General features: G+C 42.1%; 1 protein-coding gene across 3 annotated transcripts in view; it reads right to left on the bottom strand.

Moving 5' to 3' along the window:
- Window positions 1-17,080, bottom strand: part of SLC35A3 (solute carrier family 35 member A3) — an 86,354-nt gene that overhangs the window by 13,849 nt on the left and 55,425 nt on the right. For all 3 annotated transcript variants that reach the window (XM_044301811.1, XM_044301810.1, XM_044301809.1), the window contains exons 3-4: window positions 9,846-10,000; window positions 4,523-4,645 (exon numbers count right to left, since the gene is read on the bottom strand). In XM_044301811.1, the coding sequence (XP_044157746.1) occupies window positions 4,523-4,645; window positions 9,846-10,000 (278 nt within the window). The remainder of the gene's footprint in view (window positions 1-4,522; window positions 4,646-9,845; window positions 10,001-17,080) is intronic.

Below are 17,080 nucleotides of genomic sequence, written 5' to 3' on the forward strand. Positions count from 1 at the left end.
CGCTCACCACGTGGTAAGCGATTACGTCAAAGGTCCTTTTGCAGGTCCTCAAAGAAGATCAAGTGGATGAGGAGAGTTATTTTATTCCCTCAAGCATTTCCCCTTATAACCATGTTATAAGGGAAAATAACATCTACACAACACCGAACCCAAACCCGAACTTCAGTGAAGAAGTTTGGGTCTGGGTACCACATTTTGTTTTTTATCAGGTGCGTGCAAAATTGCGTGCCCACTCACGTGGGTTTTCTGCAATGCACCCGGGACGCATCCGGAGAAAATCCAGGATGCCCGTCTGAAAGGGGCCCAACAGTGTCATCCACACCTACAGCAGTGAAGAAAAATGGTTGGGTTGTTATGAAAACCTGGTGTAAAACTGTGTGTATGTGGAGACTAAGGGCCTGCAAGCTTCTTTTGGCTGATAAGAGACATGTGACCGTCTGTATGGCAGGCTTCTACTGGCTAGTGCATTTTTTGGGAATATCTCAGGAACGGTACGTGCTATAGAGCCATTTAGACCCAGTGTAAATCCTTCCCAGACACCTGATGTACCTGCGTGCCAAATTTCGTGATTGTAAATGCGACGGTGCGGATTCCTTTCAGCGGAAACACACACACATAGCTTTATATATTACGGTTGATAAATCCCAAAGTTTACCAAAAAATTTGAAAAATTCACAACTTTCCAAATTTTAATTCCTCAGCTTTTAAAACAGATAGTGATACCTCATATAATGGTTATTACTTTACATTCCCCATATATGTCTATTTTATGTTTAAATCATTTGGTAATTTTTTTTTTGGGGGGGGAGGGAGGGGGAAATTAGAAGGCTTAGAAGTTTAGAAGTAATTCTGTGAGCAAGATTTTCGATATAGAGCTGTTCATATCATCCTCTCCATTATCTAATAAAAAATACACTAGTTTTACCCCCACCTGTCTTTGCTTTTTGGTAAAAAACGGATTAATATGCCAATTACCTTCCTAATGTGCCAAAGGGGCTGTCCCTCTGGCCGTTTGTGCCCAGCTGCGCCCCTTATCTCGTAGCCCAGCGCCACCCCACTGCCAATTATTCACTCCTCTCATCGCCAATGGTGCGCCGTAATCTCGCGCATGCGCCCAGGATTGACAGGTCAGTGTCCGCGAGCGAAGTGCGCAGACAGCTGGCGCATGAGCGCTTTGTTTGCTGAGGCTGCCGCCAGGAAACCAGGCGGGCGCTGACCAGTGGATCCAGGGCGCATGTGCGAGATTCTGGCGCACCATCGGCAATGAAGAGAGTAATAATTAGCAATGGGGCGGTGCTGGGCTACAAGAGAAGGGGCACGGCTGGGCACAAATGGCCGGAGGGACAGCCCCGTGGGCACGTTAGGAAGGTAATTAGCATATAAATAAACAGGTGAGGGCAAAACGAGTATATTTTTAATTAGATAATGGAGAGGATGATATGAACAAGCTCTATATCGAAAAATCTTACTGACAGAATCCCTTTAAGAAAATTTCCAAAACCCACTTTTTTTAAAGGACCAGTTCTGGGCTACATAATAGAAACCACCCATAAATGGCCCCATTTTACAAACTACACCATTCAAGGTATTCAAAACTGATTTTAAAAACTTTGTTAACCCCACAAGAATTAAAGGCAACTATAGATGACATTTCAGAATTTCACTTTTTGTGCAGATTTTCCATTTTAATCCATTTTTTTCCGGTAACAAGGGTTAACAGCCAACCAAAACTCAATGATTATTACCCTGAATCTGTAGTTTACAGAAACACCCAATTTGTGACCGTTAAACCACTGTATGGGCACACGGTAGGGCGCAGAAGGAAAGTGACGCCATACGGTTTTTGGAGGGCAGATTTCACTGTGATAATTTTAAGTTGCCATGTCACATTTAAAAAACCCTAAATGCCCAAAAAGTGACCCCATTTTGGAAACTACAGGATAAGGTGGCAGTTCTGTTGGTACCATTTTAGGGTAGATATGATTTTTTTACTGCTCTACAGGGAGTGCAGAATTATTAGGCAAGTTGTATTTTTGAGGATTAATTTTATTATTGAACAACAACCATGTTCTCAATGAACCCAAAAAACTCATTAATATCAAAGCTGAATATTTTTGGAAGTAGTTTTTAGTTTGTTTTTAGTTTTAGCTATTTTAGGGGGATATCTGTGTGTGCAGGTGACTATTACTGTACATAACTATTAGGCAACTTAACAAAAAACAAATATATACCCATTTCAATTATTTATTTTTACCTGTGAAACCAATATAACATCTCAACATTCACAAATATACATTTCTGACATTCAAAAACAAAACAAAAACAAATCAGTGACCAATATAGCCACCTTTCTTTGCAAGGACACTCAAAAGCCTGCCATCCATGGATTCTGTCAGTGTTTTGATCTGTTCACCATCAACATTGCGTGCAGCAGCAACCACAGCCTCCCAGACACTGTTCAGAGAGGTGTACCGTTTTCCCTCCGTGTAAATCTCACATTTGATGATGGACCACAGGTTCTCAATGGGGTTCAGATCAGGTGAACAAGGAGGCCATGTCATTAGATTTTCTTCTTTTATACCCTTTCTTGCCAGCCACGCTGTGGAGTACTTGGACGCGTGTGATGGAGCATTGTCCTGCATGAAAATCATGTTTTTCTTACCTTGCAGACTTCTTCCTGTACCACTGCTTGAAGAAGGTGTCTTCCAGAAACTGGCAGTAGGACTGGGAGTTGAGCTTGACTCCATCCTCAACCCAAAAAGGCCCCACAAGCTCATCTTTGATGATACCAGCCCAAACCAGTACTCCACCTCCACCTTGCTGGCGTCTGAGTCGGACTGGAGCTCTCTGCCCTTTACCAATCCAGCCATCTGGCCCATCAAGACTCACTCTCATTTCATCAGTCCATAAAACCTTAGAAAAATCAGTCTTGAGATATTTCTTGGCCCAGTCTTGACGTTTCAGCTTGTGTGTCTTGTTCAGTGGTGGTCGTCTTTCAGCCTTTTTTACCTTGGCCATGTCTCTGAGTATTGTACACCTTGTGCTTTTGGGCACTCCAGTGATGTTGCAGCTCTGAAATATGGCCAAACTGGTGGCAAGTGGCATCTTGGCAGCTGCACGCTTGACTTTTCTCAGTTCATGGGCAGTTATTTTGCGCCTTGGTTTTTCCACACGCTTCTTGCGACCCTGTTGACTATTTTGAATGAAACGCTTGATTGTTCGATGATCACGCTTCAGAAGCTTTGCAATTTTAAGAGTGCTGCATCCCTCTGCAAGATATCTCACTATTTTTGACTTTTCTGAGCCTGTCAAGTCCTTCTTTTGGCCCATTTTGCCAAAGGAAAGGAAGTTGCCTAATAATTATGCACACCTGATATAGGGTGTTGATGTCATTAGACCACACCCCTTCTCATTACAGAGATGCACATCACCTAATATGCTTAATTGGTAGTAGGCTTTCGAGCCTTTACAGCTTGGAGTAAGACAACATGCATAAAGAGGATGATGTGGTCAAAATACTCATTTGCCTAATAATTCTGCACGTAGTGTATATTATACATTTTGTGAGGCAAGGTAACAAAAATATAGCTGTTTTTGCACAGTTTTTATTTTTTTTTACAATGTTTATCTGACAGGTTAGATCATGTGCTATTTTTATAGAGCAGGTTGTTAAGGACGAGATTATATCAAATATACCTACTTTTGTTTGTTTTAGTTTTACAAAATAAAGCATTTTCGAAAAGATTATAAAAAAATTATATTTTTTTTTGTGTCTCCATATTCTGAAAAGCCATATATATATTTTTTGGGCCGATTGTTTTATGTAGGGGCTTATTTTTTGCATCCTGTATTGTAATGCATTGCTGCCATCGGGTCCCCATCACTGCATCGCTGGGACCCGATGGGGAGGTGGAGGGCACCCGTACCCTCTGCAAACCCCCTGCATGCTGCGGTCAGCTTTGACCGCGGCATACAAGGGGTTAATGCAGCAGCACTCTGCAAACACAAATAAAAGTACAATAATGCCATAATTATAGAAAAAAAAAAACATTCTGGTGCTAATGCTACACTTATTTTGCAAATTTGAGATTCTTGGCAAATACATTTTGTACAAAATTGTTTGGGTCCGTCTGCCTAACGGCAAGGCGATCTCTACAAGACGGGAATCTAACACCAAACACTATGTGCCATAATGCCCGTCATAAAATTCAAAGAGTGCAGGTACCAACATGCATGCTGAGCCCACTCTACACTTCTGGTGCCAAATGGCCTTCAATGAATACAATGAGAGCAGGCTACAGCTCTACACTTACTCTAATTAAAATCAGCCTATGGGACACACAGGCCAGTCAGTGGTGTTTGAAGTGATACCTCATAAAATATTTATTACTTAACATTGCCCATATGTGTACTTTATGTTGGCATCATTTTGAAAAGGTCATTTTTTTTTGGGGGGGGGGGGGGGGGGGGGACTTTCGAAGTTCCATCATACCAAACAGGTGACACATCGTCTTCACGTTACCTGGACAAGTGTTACGCCGGCCATAAGAATTACCAGAGAAAGCCACTGATACTTGGTTAGCTTTTTTTGCAACATGGACACTGAGAATAAAGCAGTGGTGAGGATTTTGAGCTGATAGGTGACCTGGAAAAGAAGAATTTATATAAGCACGAGAAGTCATGTATATATACTCCTGTAGAAATTATACTTAACCTCTTCTACTCCAGGCCAGTTTTCACCTTCCTGCCCAGGCCATTTTTTTGAAAATCTGTAATGTGTCACTTTATGTGGTAATAACTTTGGAACACTTACTTATCCAAGCCATTTTGAGACAGTTTTTTCGTGACGCATTGTACTTCACGACAATCGTGAATTTGAGCTGAAATATTTCACCTTTATTTAGGAAAAATTCTAAAACTTACCCAAAATTTTGAAAAATTAGCAGTTTTCTACATTTCTGTTTCTCCGTTTTTAAAACAGAAAGTGATACCTCATAAAATATTTATTAAATTAACATTCCCCATATGTCTACTTTATGCTGGCATCATTTCATAAATGTATTTTTTTTTTGGGGGGGGGGGACGGGGGGGACTTTAGAAGGCTTAGAATTTTTGAAGCAATTCTTAAAAATATTTAAGATTTTAAGAAAATTTCCAAAACCCACTTTGAGGACCAGTTCAGGTCTGAAGTCACTTTGTTGGGCTTACAAAGTAGAAACCACCCATAAATAACCCCATTGTAGAAACTACACCCCTCAAGTTATTCAAAACTGATTTTACAAACTTCGTTAACCCTTCAGGCATTCCACAAGAATTAAAGGAACATGGAGATCAAATTTCATAATTTTCTATTTTAATCCATTTTTTCTGTAACACATCAAGGGTTAACAGCCAAAAAACCTCAATCTCTATTACACAGATTCTACAGTTTACAAAAACACCCCACATGTGGTCGTAAACTGATGTAACGGCACACGGCAGGGCGCAGAAGGAAAGTTATGCTGTATGGATGTTAGGAGGCAGATTTGGACTGGTTTTTAGACACTATGGGCCAGATTTATCATGACTGACAGCTCACTCCACTTTAACATATGGCTAAAGTCAGTTTTAGCCAAGTCAGATTTATGATCGGCCCTTTAAGACTGTAATAAATGTTGTTTGACGGTAGCAGTTTATCCATCAGTAAGCAGCTTTACAAAAGTCGCACATCTTTATGAAAAAGTTGCATGTTCTATTAAAAAGTCTCATAAGATAAGCATGGTCCTCACTGGAGTGAAATTGCCACTTTTTTGCGACTTTTTAAATAGTTCCAATAGTAAATCTATCTAGAGCTTCATTTACATAAGAAAACACGCCCACTTTCAGAAAACTGGCGAGCATAGTGCAGAGCAGAAAAAAAGTCGCAAATTTGTGCGCAGTTTTAGCGTTTGGGACTTTTTCACTCCATTATTCTGACCTGAGCTAATGATAAATCTGGCCCTATGTCCCATTTGAAGCACCCCTAGAGTAGAAACTACCCCAAAAAAGTGACCCCATTTTGGAAACTATGGCATAAAGCGAAGGTTTTATTGGCATTATTTTGGGGTACATATGATTTTTGATTGCTCTATATTATGCTTTTTGTGAGGAAAGGTAACCCAAAAAAAATGGCTGTTCTGGCACAGTTTTTATTTTTATTTTTTTACAATGTTCATCTGACAGGTTAAAACGTGCTATTTTTATAGAGCAGGTTGTTATGGATGCGACAATATCAAATAGGTCTACTTTTTTTGTTTGTTTCAGTTTTACATAATGATCCATTTTCTGAAAAGACTTTTTTTTTATTTTTCTACAGATTATCTTGTGCAGGGGCTCGTTTTTTGCAGGAAGAGTTGATGTTTTTATTGGTACCATTTTTGGGTACATGAGTAAAAAAAGGTACATGGTACAAAAAAAAAAAAAGAAGGTTGTTTTGGCACCAATTTTTTTTTTTTTTACAGCGATCACTTAAAATGTATTTAAGTTTTACACAATAAAGATTTTTGAAACAAAAAAAATAATGATTTTAGTGTCTCTATTTTCTGATAGAGATTATAATATATATATATATATATATATATATATATATATATATATATATATATATATATATATATATACACACACATATACATACACACACACACATACAGGACAGACCAAAAGTTTGGACACACCTTCTCATTCAAACAGTTTTCTTTATTTTCATGACTATGAAAATTGTAGATTCACACTGAAGGCATCAAAACTATGAATTAACACATGTGGAATTATATACATAACAAAAAAGTGTGAAACAACTGAAAATATGTCATATTCTAGGTTCTTCAAAGTAGCCACCTTTTGCTTTGATTACTGCTTTGCACACTCTTGGCATTCTCTTGATAAGCTTCAAGAGGTAGTCACCTGAAATCGTCTTCCAACAGTCTTGAAGGAGTTCCCAGAGATGCTTAGCACTTGTTGGCCCTTTTGCCTTCACTCTGCGGTCCAGCTCACCCCAAACCATCTCGATTGGGTTCAGGTCCGGTGACTGTGGAGCCCAGGTCATCTGGCGCAGCACCCCATCACTCTCCTTCATGGTCAAATAGCCCTTACACAGCCTGGAGGTGTGTTTGGGCTCATTGTCCTGTTGAAAAATAAATGATGGTCCAACTAAACGCAAACCAGATGGAATAGCATGCCGCTGCAAGATGCTGTGGTAGCCATGCTCGTTCAGTATGCCTTCAATTTTGAATAAATCCCCAACAGTGTCACCAGCAAAGCACCCCCACACCATCACACCTCCTCCTCCATGCTTCACGGTGGGAACCAGGCATGTAGAGTCCATCCGTTCACCTTTTCTGCATCGCACAAAGACACAGTGGTTGAAACCAAAGATCTCAAATTTGGACTCATCAGACCAAAGCACAGATTTCCACAGGTCTAATGTCCATTCATTGTGTTCTTTAGCCCAAACAAGTCTCTTCTGCTTGTTGCCTGTCCTTAGCAGTGGTTTCCTAGCAGATATTCTACCATGAAGACCTGATTCACACAGTCTCCTCTTAACAGTTGTTCTAGAGATGTGTCTGCTGCTAGAACTCTGTGTGGCATTGACCTGGTCTCTAATCTGAGCTGCTGTTAACCTGCGATTTCTGAGGCTGGTGACTCGGATGAACTTATCCTCCGCAGCAGAGGTGACTCTTGGTCTTCCTTTCCTGGGGCGGTCCGCATGTGAGCCAGTTTCTTTGTAGCACTTGATTGTTTTTGTGACTGCACTTGGGGACACTTTCAAAGTTTTCCCAATTTTTTGGACTGACTGACCTTCATTTCTTAAAGTAATGATGGCCACTCGTTTTTCTTTACTTAGCTGCTTTTTTCTTGCCATAATACAAATTCTAACAGTCTATTCAGTAGGACTATCAGCTGTGTATCCACCTGACTTCTCCACAACGCAACTGATGGTCCCAACCCCATTTATAAGGCAAGAAATCCCACTTATTAAATCTGACAGGGCACACCTGTGAAGTGAAAACCATTTCAGGTGACTACCTCTTGAAGCTCATCAAGAGAATGCCAAGAGTGTGCAAGCAGTAATCAAAGCAAAAGGTGGCTACTTTGAAGAACCTAGAATATGACATATTTTCTGTTGTTTCACACTTTTTTTGTTATGTATATAATTCCACATGTGTTAATTCATAGTTTTGATGCCTTCAGTGTGAATCTACAATTTTCATAGTCATGAAAATAAAGAAAACTCTTTGAATGAGAAGGTGTGTCCAAACTTTTGGTCTGTACTGTATATATATATATATATATATATATATATATATATATATATATATATCGATATCTCTCTATCTATTTTTTTTATTGGCCGATTGTCTTATGTAGGGGTTCAGGCAAAACTGTGCACATTTCAGAGTGGTCTCTCATTGTGGGCAGTGGGATGGATTATCTCAGCAAAGGAGAAGTACTCGCTAACACAGATTTAGAGACTGATTTGTGAACAATATTTGAGAGTAATGGGTCTTTTGTGTACGTAGAAAATCTTTCATGCAAAATGGGAGCAAAACCGAAAGTGTTGCGTTTATATTTTTGGTCAGTGTATTTATAGAGCCAGTCATTACGGACGCGTCTATACCTAATAGGTGTCTTTCTACTTGTGAGTTTTTTTTGTTTTTTTTTTTACTTGAAACTTTACTTTTATTATTAAAAACTCTTACTTTTGCTTTGTTTGTTTTTAACTTTATTTCTGTTCCGCTCTGGGATTTCAACTTTGGGGGGGTCTGATCCCCTCTGTAATGTATTATAATACATCTGTATTGTAATGCATTGCCTGTTAGTGTATTACACAGTGTAATACACTAACTGTTGCTTAGCAGACCCAGCCAGGAGCTGAATCTCCTAGGCTTCCGTAGAAGACAGGTCCCGCTGCCTCTGCAAGGCATCGGGCTGCCTTCTTACCCATTGGGTTCCCATCACCGCAGAGCTGGGACCTGATGGGAACCCTCACTCACCGCAAACACCTTCTATGCCGCGGTCAGCAGCATAGAAAGGGTTAATCAGCTGGCATCGGCTTTTACAGCGATGCTGGTGGATACAGCAGTGGCCTGGCTGTCAGTGACTGCTGGGCCCCTGCACTGATCGGGAGCGAACCACTCATGTGCCCGCCCGATCGGCATGACATAGTGGTACGTCAAATTGCGGGAAGTCACTTCCCACTATGACATGCTATTACGTCATATGTTGGGAAGGGGTTAAGGGAGTAGTACGGCCAGTACATATTGATGACCTATCTTCAGGATAGTTAATCAATATCTGATCGGTGGGGGTCCGACTCCCATTACCCCTGCTGATCTGCTGTTTGAAGAGGCAGTGCTCGTGTGAGTGCTACTTCCTCTTTAATACTACACTGCGTGTCATCTTGCTTGCAGCGGTGGTGCAGTGTAATTGTAAGTGCTTGTTCCATTCAATTACACTGTGCTGCCAAGACTTCCATGATGACACACAGTATAATCTTGCAGAGGCTTCAGCAGGGGTGCCGGAAGTCAGATCCCCACCGAACAGATATTGCTGACCCATCTGTAAATGGTGCCATTAGAAAGTACAACTTGTCCCGCAAAAAATAAGCCTGCAAAAGGCTATGTGAGCGTAAAAATAAAAGTTACGACTCTGGTAAAGCGGGGAGTGAAAACCAAAAATTGCAAGTTCCTCTAAGGGTTAAATATCCTAGATTATAGGAATTTTAGTCTTTATTGGTGCAAGACTATCAGATATTCTAGTGTATTGGACTTGGGTCACTGGCTAGTATACAAGTTCATTTTGTATTAGGTTCCCTCTGCACTAACCTGGTACGTGGCAGCATCAAGATTGGACAGTGCAAGATAGAGGAGGTTATTCTGCAGGGTGTAGATCCCAGAGGGTATGGCAAGCTTTAGAGTCTCCATTGGTTTATTGATTACCTCATCATGAAGGACTTTATTCAGAGCACGGAGACTACAGCCTATGAAAAGAAACAGAATGCAGAGATTTAGAAATTTAACAGGGCTCTCATACCAGATGGCGGTCATAAGATATATTACAATTGTATGCAATGTACAACATAAAGCTGTAAAACATAATGCTGTAAATACGGTGCAAAGTCACAGGCCCGTGTGTCACAGGTATTAATGGAGACTTTATGGGCTTACACATTTACTGCTTGTTTGTTGCACTGAACACTAAGCTTCACAATGCTTGTATTTAAAGGGCTTCTGCAATAAACACAGGCCATCGCTGGTGGTAACTTATGGTTTTACAAGGCTATGCCAGTGACAATGTACAGTGGATATAAAAAGTCTACACACCCCTGTTAAAATGTCAGTTTTCTGTGCTGTAAAAAAAAATAAGACAAATAACTTTTTCCACCTTTAACCACTTCAACCCCCCTAGCTGAAACTCCCTTCATGACCAGACCACTTTTTACACTTCTGCACTACACTACTTTCACCGTTTATTGCTCGGTCATGCAACTTACCACCCAAATGAATTTTACCTCCTTTTCTTCTCACTAATAGAGCTTTCATTTGGTGGTATTTCATTTTTTTACAAAAAAAATTAAATTTTTTTTACTTTCAGTTGTAAAATTTTGCAAAAAAACGACATCCATATATACATTTTTCGCTAAATTTATTGTTCTACATGTCTTTGATAAAAAAAATAAAATAAATGGGCAAAAAATAAATAAAAAATGGTTTGGGTAAAAGTTACAGCGTTTACAAACTAACCCCACAAATGACCCCATTTCGGAAAGTAGACACCCTAAGGTATTCGCTGATGGGCATAGTGAGTTCATAGAACTTTTTATTTTTTGTCACAAGTTAGCGGAAAATGATGATTTATTTATTTCTTACAAAGTCTCATATTCCACTAACTTGTGACAAAAAATAAAAACTTCCATGAACTCACTATGCCCATCACAAAATACCTTGGGGTGTCTTCTTTCCAAAATGGGGTCACTTGTGGGGTAGGTATACTGCCCTGGCATTTTAGGGGCCCAGATGCGTGAGAAGTTTGCAATCAAAATCTGTAAAAAATGGCCTGTGAAATCCGAAAGGTGCTCTTTGGAATGTGTGCCCCTTTGCCCACCTAGGCTGCCATAAAGTGTCACACATCTGGTATCACCGTACTCAGGAGAAGTTGGGGAATGTGTTTTGGGGTGTCATTTTACATATACCCATGCTGGGTGAGAGAAATATCTTGGCAAAAGACAACATTTCCCTTTTTTTTTTTTTTTATACAAAGGGAAATGTTGTCTTTTGCCAAGATATTTCTCTCACCCAGCATGGGTATATGTAAAATGACACCCCGAAACACATTGCCCTACTTCTCCTGAGTACGGCAATACCACATGTGTGACACTTTTTTGCAGCCTAGGTGGGCAAAGGGGCCCACATTCCAAAGAGCACCTTTCGGATTTCACAGGCCATTTTTTTTTTTACAGATTTTGATTTCAAACTACTTTGCACGCATTTGGGCCCCTAAAATGCCAGGGCAGTATAACTACCCCACAAGTGACCCCATTTTGGAAAGAAGACAGCCCAAGGTATTTAGTGATGGGCATAGTGAGTTCATGGAAGTTTTTATTTTTTGTCACAAGTTAGTGGAATATGAGACTAAATAAATAATAAAAAAAATCATCATTTTCCGCTAACTTGTGACAAAAAATAAAAAAATTCTAGGAACTCGCCATGCCCCTCACGAACTACCTTGGGGTGTCTTCTTTCCAAAATGAGGTCACTTGTGGGGTAGTTATACTGCCCTGGCATTTTAGGGGCCCTGATGCGTGAGAAGTAGTTTGAAATCAAAATCTGCAAAAAATGCCCTGTGAAATCCGAAAGGTGCTCTTTGGAATGTGGGCCTATTTGCCCACCTAGGCTGCAAAAAAGTGTCACACATGTGGTATCACCGTACTCAGAAGAAGTAGGGCAATGTGTTTTGGGGTGTCTTTTTTACATATACCCATGCTGGGTGAGAGAAATATCTCGGCAAAAGACAACTTTTCCCATTTCTTTATACAAAGTTGGCATTTGACCAAGATATTTATCTCACCCAGCATGGGTATATGTAAAATGACACCCCAAAACACATTCCCCAACTTCTCCCTTCTCCTGAGTACGGCGATACCACATGTGTGACACTTTTTTGCAGCCTAGATGCGCAAAGGGGCCCAAATGCCTTTTAGGAGGGCATTTTTAGACATTTGGATCCCAGACTTCTTCTCACGCTTTAGGGCCCCTAAAAAGCCAGGGCAGTATAAATACCCCACAAGTGACCCCATTTTGGAAAGAAGACACCCAAGGTATTCAATGAGGGGCATGGCGAGTTCATAGAATTTTTTTTTTTTTTGGGTACAAGTTAGCGGAAATTGATTTTTATTTTATTTTTTCTCACAAAGTCTCCCTTTCCGCTAACTTGGGACAAAAATTTAAATCTTTCATGGACTCAATATGCCCCTCAGCGAATACCTTGGGGTGTCTTCTTTCCAAAATGGGGTCATTTGTGGGGTGTTTGTACTGCCCTGGCATTTGTGGGTCTCCGCATTCATTACATGTATGGCCAGCATTAGGAGTTTCTGCTATTCTCCTTATATTGAGCATACAGGTAATGAGATTTTTTTTTTCCGTTCAGCCTCTGAGCTGAAAGAAAAAAATTAACGGCACAGATTTCTTCATTCGCATCGATCAATGTGGATGAATAAATCATTGCCGGGATTTATTTATTTTTTTTATATACAAAGTGTTTGCCAAAGCATATGAACACCGCCGCCTCCTCAGCTCATATGCCTCGGCAAACGTATCTTTTACTGAAGAGGAGAAATCTCGTCTTGCAGCGCTGCATACACCGACTTGTGTGTAATCTGACAGCAGCGCAATGCTTCTGTCAGAATGCACATCAGTGATGCAGCTAGTCGATTGGTTGGTCCACCTGGAAGGTTAAAAAAAAAAAAAAAAAAAAAAAAACAGGCCGCAACACAATAAATTTATTAACTTTATTAGGAAAATTGGAACGGAACATAAACTTTATTTAACTTTTTGAACACAACATTAACTTTTTTGCTTACTGGTGATTTTTTTTTTTTACCTTTATAGGACAAACCTCTCCTTCCCCATGGGACAATGTGCAAAGCGCCCAAAGATGTGGCGAAGTACATTATGCGCTTTGTCCCAGGTGAAAGGAGAGGTTTGCAGCAGCTCTGTGTGAAAGGGCCCTAATAGCCCTGTGTGGCTATCCTGTGAGATGCAATCCCTATGCTAAGTGTACCTGTGTGTGGTACTTCCGGAAACACTCCCCTAAGCATAGGGCAGGGTGGTCAGGGCAGTCAGGACAGAAATATTGGGTGTCACGCCTTATTCCACTCCTGCTACAGACACAACATCTTTTTCGGGGTGACGGTTGGGTTGAGGTACCAGCAACGACATTGGGGAAATGTCGCTCGTGTAGACGGCTCACTACACTGGTGGATGGGGCCACGGAACCTCCTGGATACAGGAGGTTCTCGATGATCTCTTCCTGAAATTTGAGGAAGGATCCTGTTCTCCCAGCCTTACTGTAGAGAACAAAACTATTATATACAGCCAATTGAATTAAATATACAGACACCTTCTTATACCAGCGTCTGGTGCGTCGGGAAACTAAATAGGGAGCCAACATCTGGTCATTGAAGTCCACCCCTCCCATGAGCGAATTATAGTAGTGGACACAGAGGGGCTTTTCAATGACACTGGTTGCTCGTTCAATTTGTATTGTAGTGTCTGCGTGAATGGAGGAGAGCATGTAAACGTCACGCTTGTCTCTCCATTTCACCGTGAGCAGTTCTTCATTACACAAGGCAGCCCTCCCCCCCCCTTGCAAGACGGGTGGTAACGAGCCATTGGGGGAAGCCCCGGCAACTAGGTCGGGCGGTGCCACAGCATCCAATCTGTTCTAGGAACAAATGCCTAAAGAGAGGCACACTTGTGTAGAAATTGTCCACATAAAGATGGTACCCCTTGCCAAATAAGGGTGACACCAAGTCCCAGACTGTCTTCCCATTGCTTCCCAGGTAGTCAGGGCAACCGACCGGCTCCAAGGTCTGATCTTTACCCTCATAGATCCGAAATTTGTGGGTATAGTCTGTGGCCCTTTCACAGAGCTTATACAATTTGACCCCATACCGGGCGCGCTTGCTTGGGATGTATTGTTTGAAGCCAAGGCGCCCGGTAAAATGTATAAGGGACTCGTCTATGCAGATGTTTTGCTCAGGGGTATACAAATCTGCAAATTTGGTGTTGAAGTGATCTATGAGGGGTCAAATTTTGTGGAGCCGGTCAAAAGCTGGGTGGCCTCTGGGACGGGAGGTGGTATTGTCGCTAAAGTGCAGGAAATGCAGGATTGCCTCAAATCGTGCCCTGGACATGGCAGCAGAGAACATGGGCATGTGATGAATTGGGTTCGTCGACCAATATGACCGCAATTCATTCTTTTTGGTTAGACCCATGTTGAGGAGACGGCCCAGAAAAAATTTAAATTCGGAAACTTGGATGGGTTTTCACCGGAAAGGCTGGGCATAATAGCTTCCCGGGTTGTCGGCTATAAATTGAGTGGTATACCGATTTGTTTCACCCACGACTATGTCCAAGAGCTCCGCAGTCAAGAACTGCTAAAAAAAAAATCCCAGGGCCGAATCGATCTGAGCTGTCTCAACCCGAACTCCAGACTGGGCGGTGAAAGGGGGAACTAATGGTGCGGCTGAAGTTGGGGACTGCCAATCAGGGTTTGCCAGCACCTCAGGGACTCTAGGGGGTCTACGGGCCTGTGTGTACGGTGGCTGCGACGGGGTAACTATTGCACGTGCCACCGTACCAGCTTTAACTGCCCTTCTGGTGCTCGCTACTTCACCATGTTGTACGGCAGTGCTGGTACTAGGTACAGGGTGGGCTGCGCTGCTGGTGTATGCCTCACCACGTAATCAGACAGCGCCAGCCCCACTCTGCTGCCTTTGAAGCGGATCCTGCGCAACCTGTGGTCTAGCAACACGTGGCCGGGTACGCCTGGTGGTATCAGGGACCTCAACCGCCTCATCCGAACTTTGGGTCAGACTGACACTGCTTTCTACAGGTTCGTTTTCTGACCCGCTGGATTCGTCAGATGAGGGTTCCCATTCCTCATCCGACTGGGTCAGAAGCCTGTAGGCCTCTTCAGAAGAATACCCTTTATTTGCCATTTGGACTACTAAATTTAGGGGGTATTCCCTGAGAGTACCTAAGAAAAAAAAGCAAGCCTGTCTTACAAATGGGAGGCTAGCGAAGTACCGGAGGCCGCTGAGATTGATAAAAAATATCAAAACTGATTTTTTTTTATCGCCGCAGCGCTTGTAAAGGGATTGTGCAGTGATAAAAAAAATATATAATTTTTTGTCACTGCGGCGGGGCGGGCGTGGGTGAACGCACGTGTGAGCGACCGATCAGGCCTGATCGGGCAAACACTGCGTTTTGGGTGGAGGGCGAGCTAAGGTGACACTAATACTATTATAGATCTGACTGATCAGTTTTGATCACTTACAGATACTATAAAAGTACAAATGCTGATTAGCGATACGCGAATCAGCGAAATCGGTGACTGCGGTGCGGTGGGCTGGGCGCTAAACGATCGCTAACTACCTAACCAAGGGGCCTAAACTATCCTAAAACCTAACAGTCAATACCAGTGAAAAAAAAAGTGACAGTTTACACTGATCACTTTTTTCCCTTTCACTAGGTGATTGACAGGGGCGATCAAGGGGTTAATTGGGGTGATGGGGGTGATCTGGGGGCTAAGTGAAGTGTTTGGTGTACTCTTGGTGAAACTGTGCTCCTATGCCGAGACCAACCGACGAAAAGAATCAGCAGAGGAGCACAGCAGCCATTTAACACCTTATATTTATAAATATAAAGTGTTAAATGGCCTGTGATTTGTTTGTTTTTTTAAAAACCCATCAGCCTGGCTGGCAGGCTGATGATGCACCCCCCCCCCCCTCTCGAACTTTTGCCGGCCCACGATGCGCACCGCGATCCTGCGTTAGGCGGTTAAAGTGTCCCAGGACTCCAGGGATTTTTTTTTAGGTCAGGGATCAGCACTCCAGCTGCTGTGAAACTAAAGCATGCACACTTAGAAGTAAAAAGGTGGATTCTGGGAGTTATAGTTTCAAAACGGGTGGAGTGCTGGAGGTTGCTGATCCCTGCGAGATGCTTGATAAAGGCTACTGTGTAAACGTCGTATTCTGCTTTTGTACGCACTCAAGGCTTTCGAATAAACATACAGCGGACATGCTGCTGTGATCCCCTTTTTTTCTCTACTGTGAGATTGGCTATGTCGCTATGACCTAAGTTTTGATCTCCTGCAGTTAGGAGACTTTCTATTGAGGAAAAAGAAAAGCAGACATAGCATGCTCTCTCCCCTCACTGCAGGAGACTGAAGAAAGACGGACTCCATAGAAAGTCCATGGACCTGTCTCGATTCCGCCTCTTAGGCTTAAAGTATAACTGTCGTATTTTTATATTTTTTTTGGGAGTATTGGATTGTGGTGATTAATATCTCCGTGGTGGCCCTATTTTAACTTTTCACTGTGTACTCAATTACCCCTTAATTCCACATTTTTGTTCCCTGTACTGCCTACTTTTACCTCTGCTTAAAATAGGGTTGCTAGGCATGGTCCGTCTATGTGTTGAAGGACGGAGCATGTAGCGTGCAGGCTCACATTACTGACAGCCAGGGACTGTAGGTAAATTATTAAAGCCAGGTCCTCCCCAGCAGCTGATAACAGTGCCTGGGCTGTGTGCACTTCTCCCTGTCCCTGTGCTTGGCAGACTCTCCCTCACTCAGCAGCTGGAGAATGCAGAGTTGGATGTCCTATTATTGTCCGCATTACAGACAAGGATAGTACTGTTCTATCAGAGGCCAGCTGCTCCGCTATGCAAAATACGGAACGCACATGGACGTCACCCGTGTTTTTTGCAGACCGCAAAATACATACAGTCGTGTGCATGAGGTCTTACAGTCAGCAGAGAGAGTGCTATGCAAGAGC

The sequence above is a fragment of the Bufo gargarizans genome, chromosome 7, assembly GCF_014858855.1.
Source record: "Bufo gargarizans isolate SCDJY-AF-19 chromosome 7, ASM1485885v1, whole genome shotgun sequence".
Classification (NCBI taxonomy): domain Eukaryota; kingdom Metazoa; phylum Chordata; class Amphibia; order Anura; family Bufonidae; genus Bufo; species Bufo gargarizans.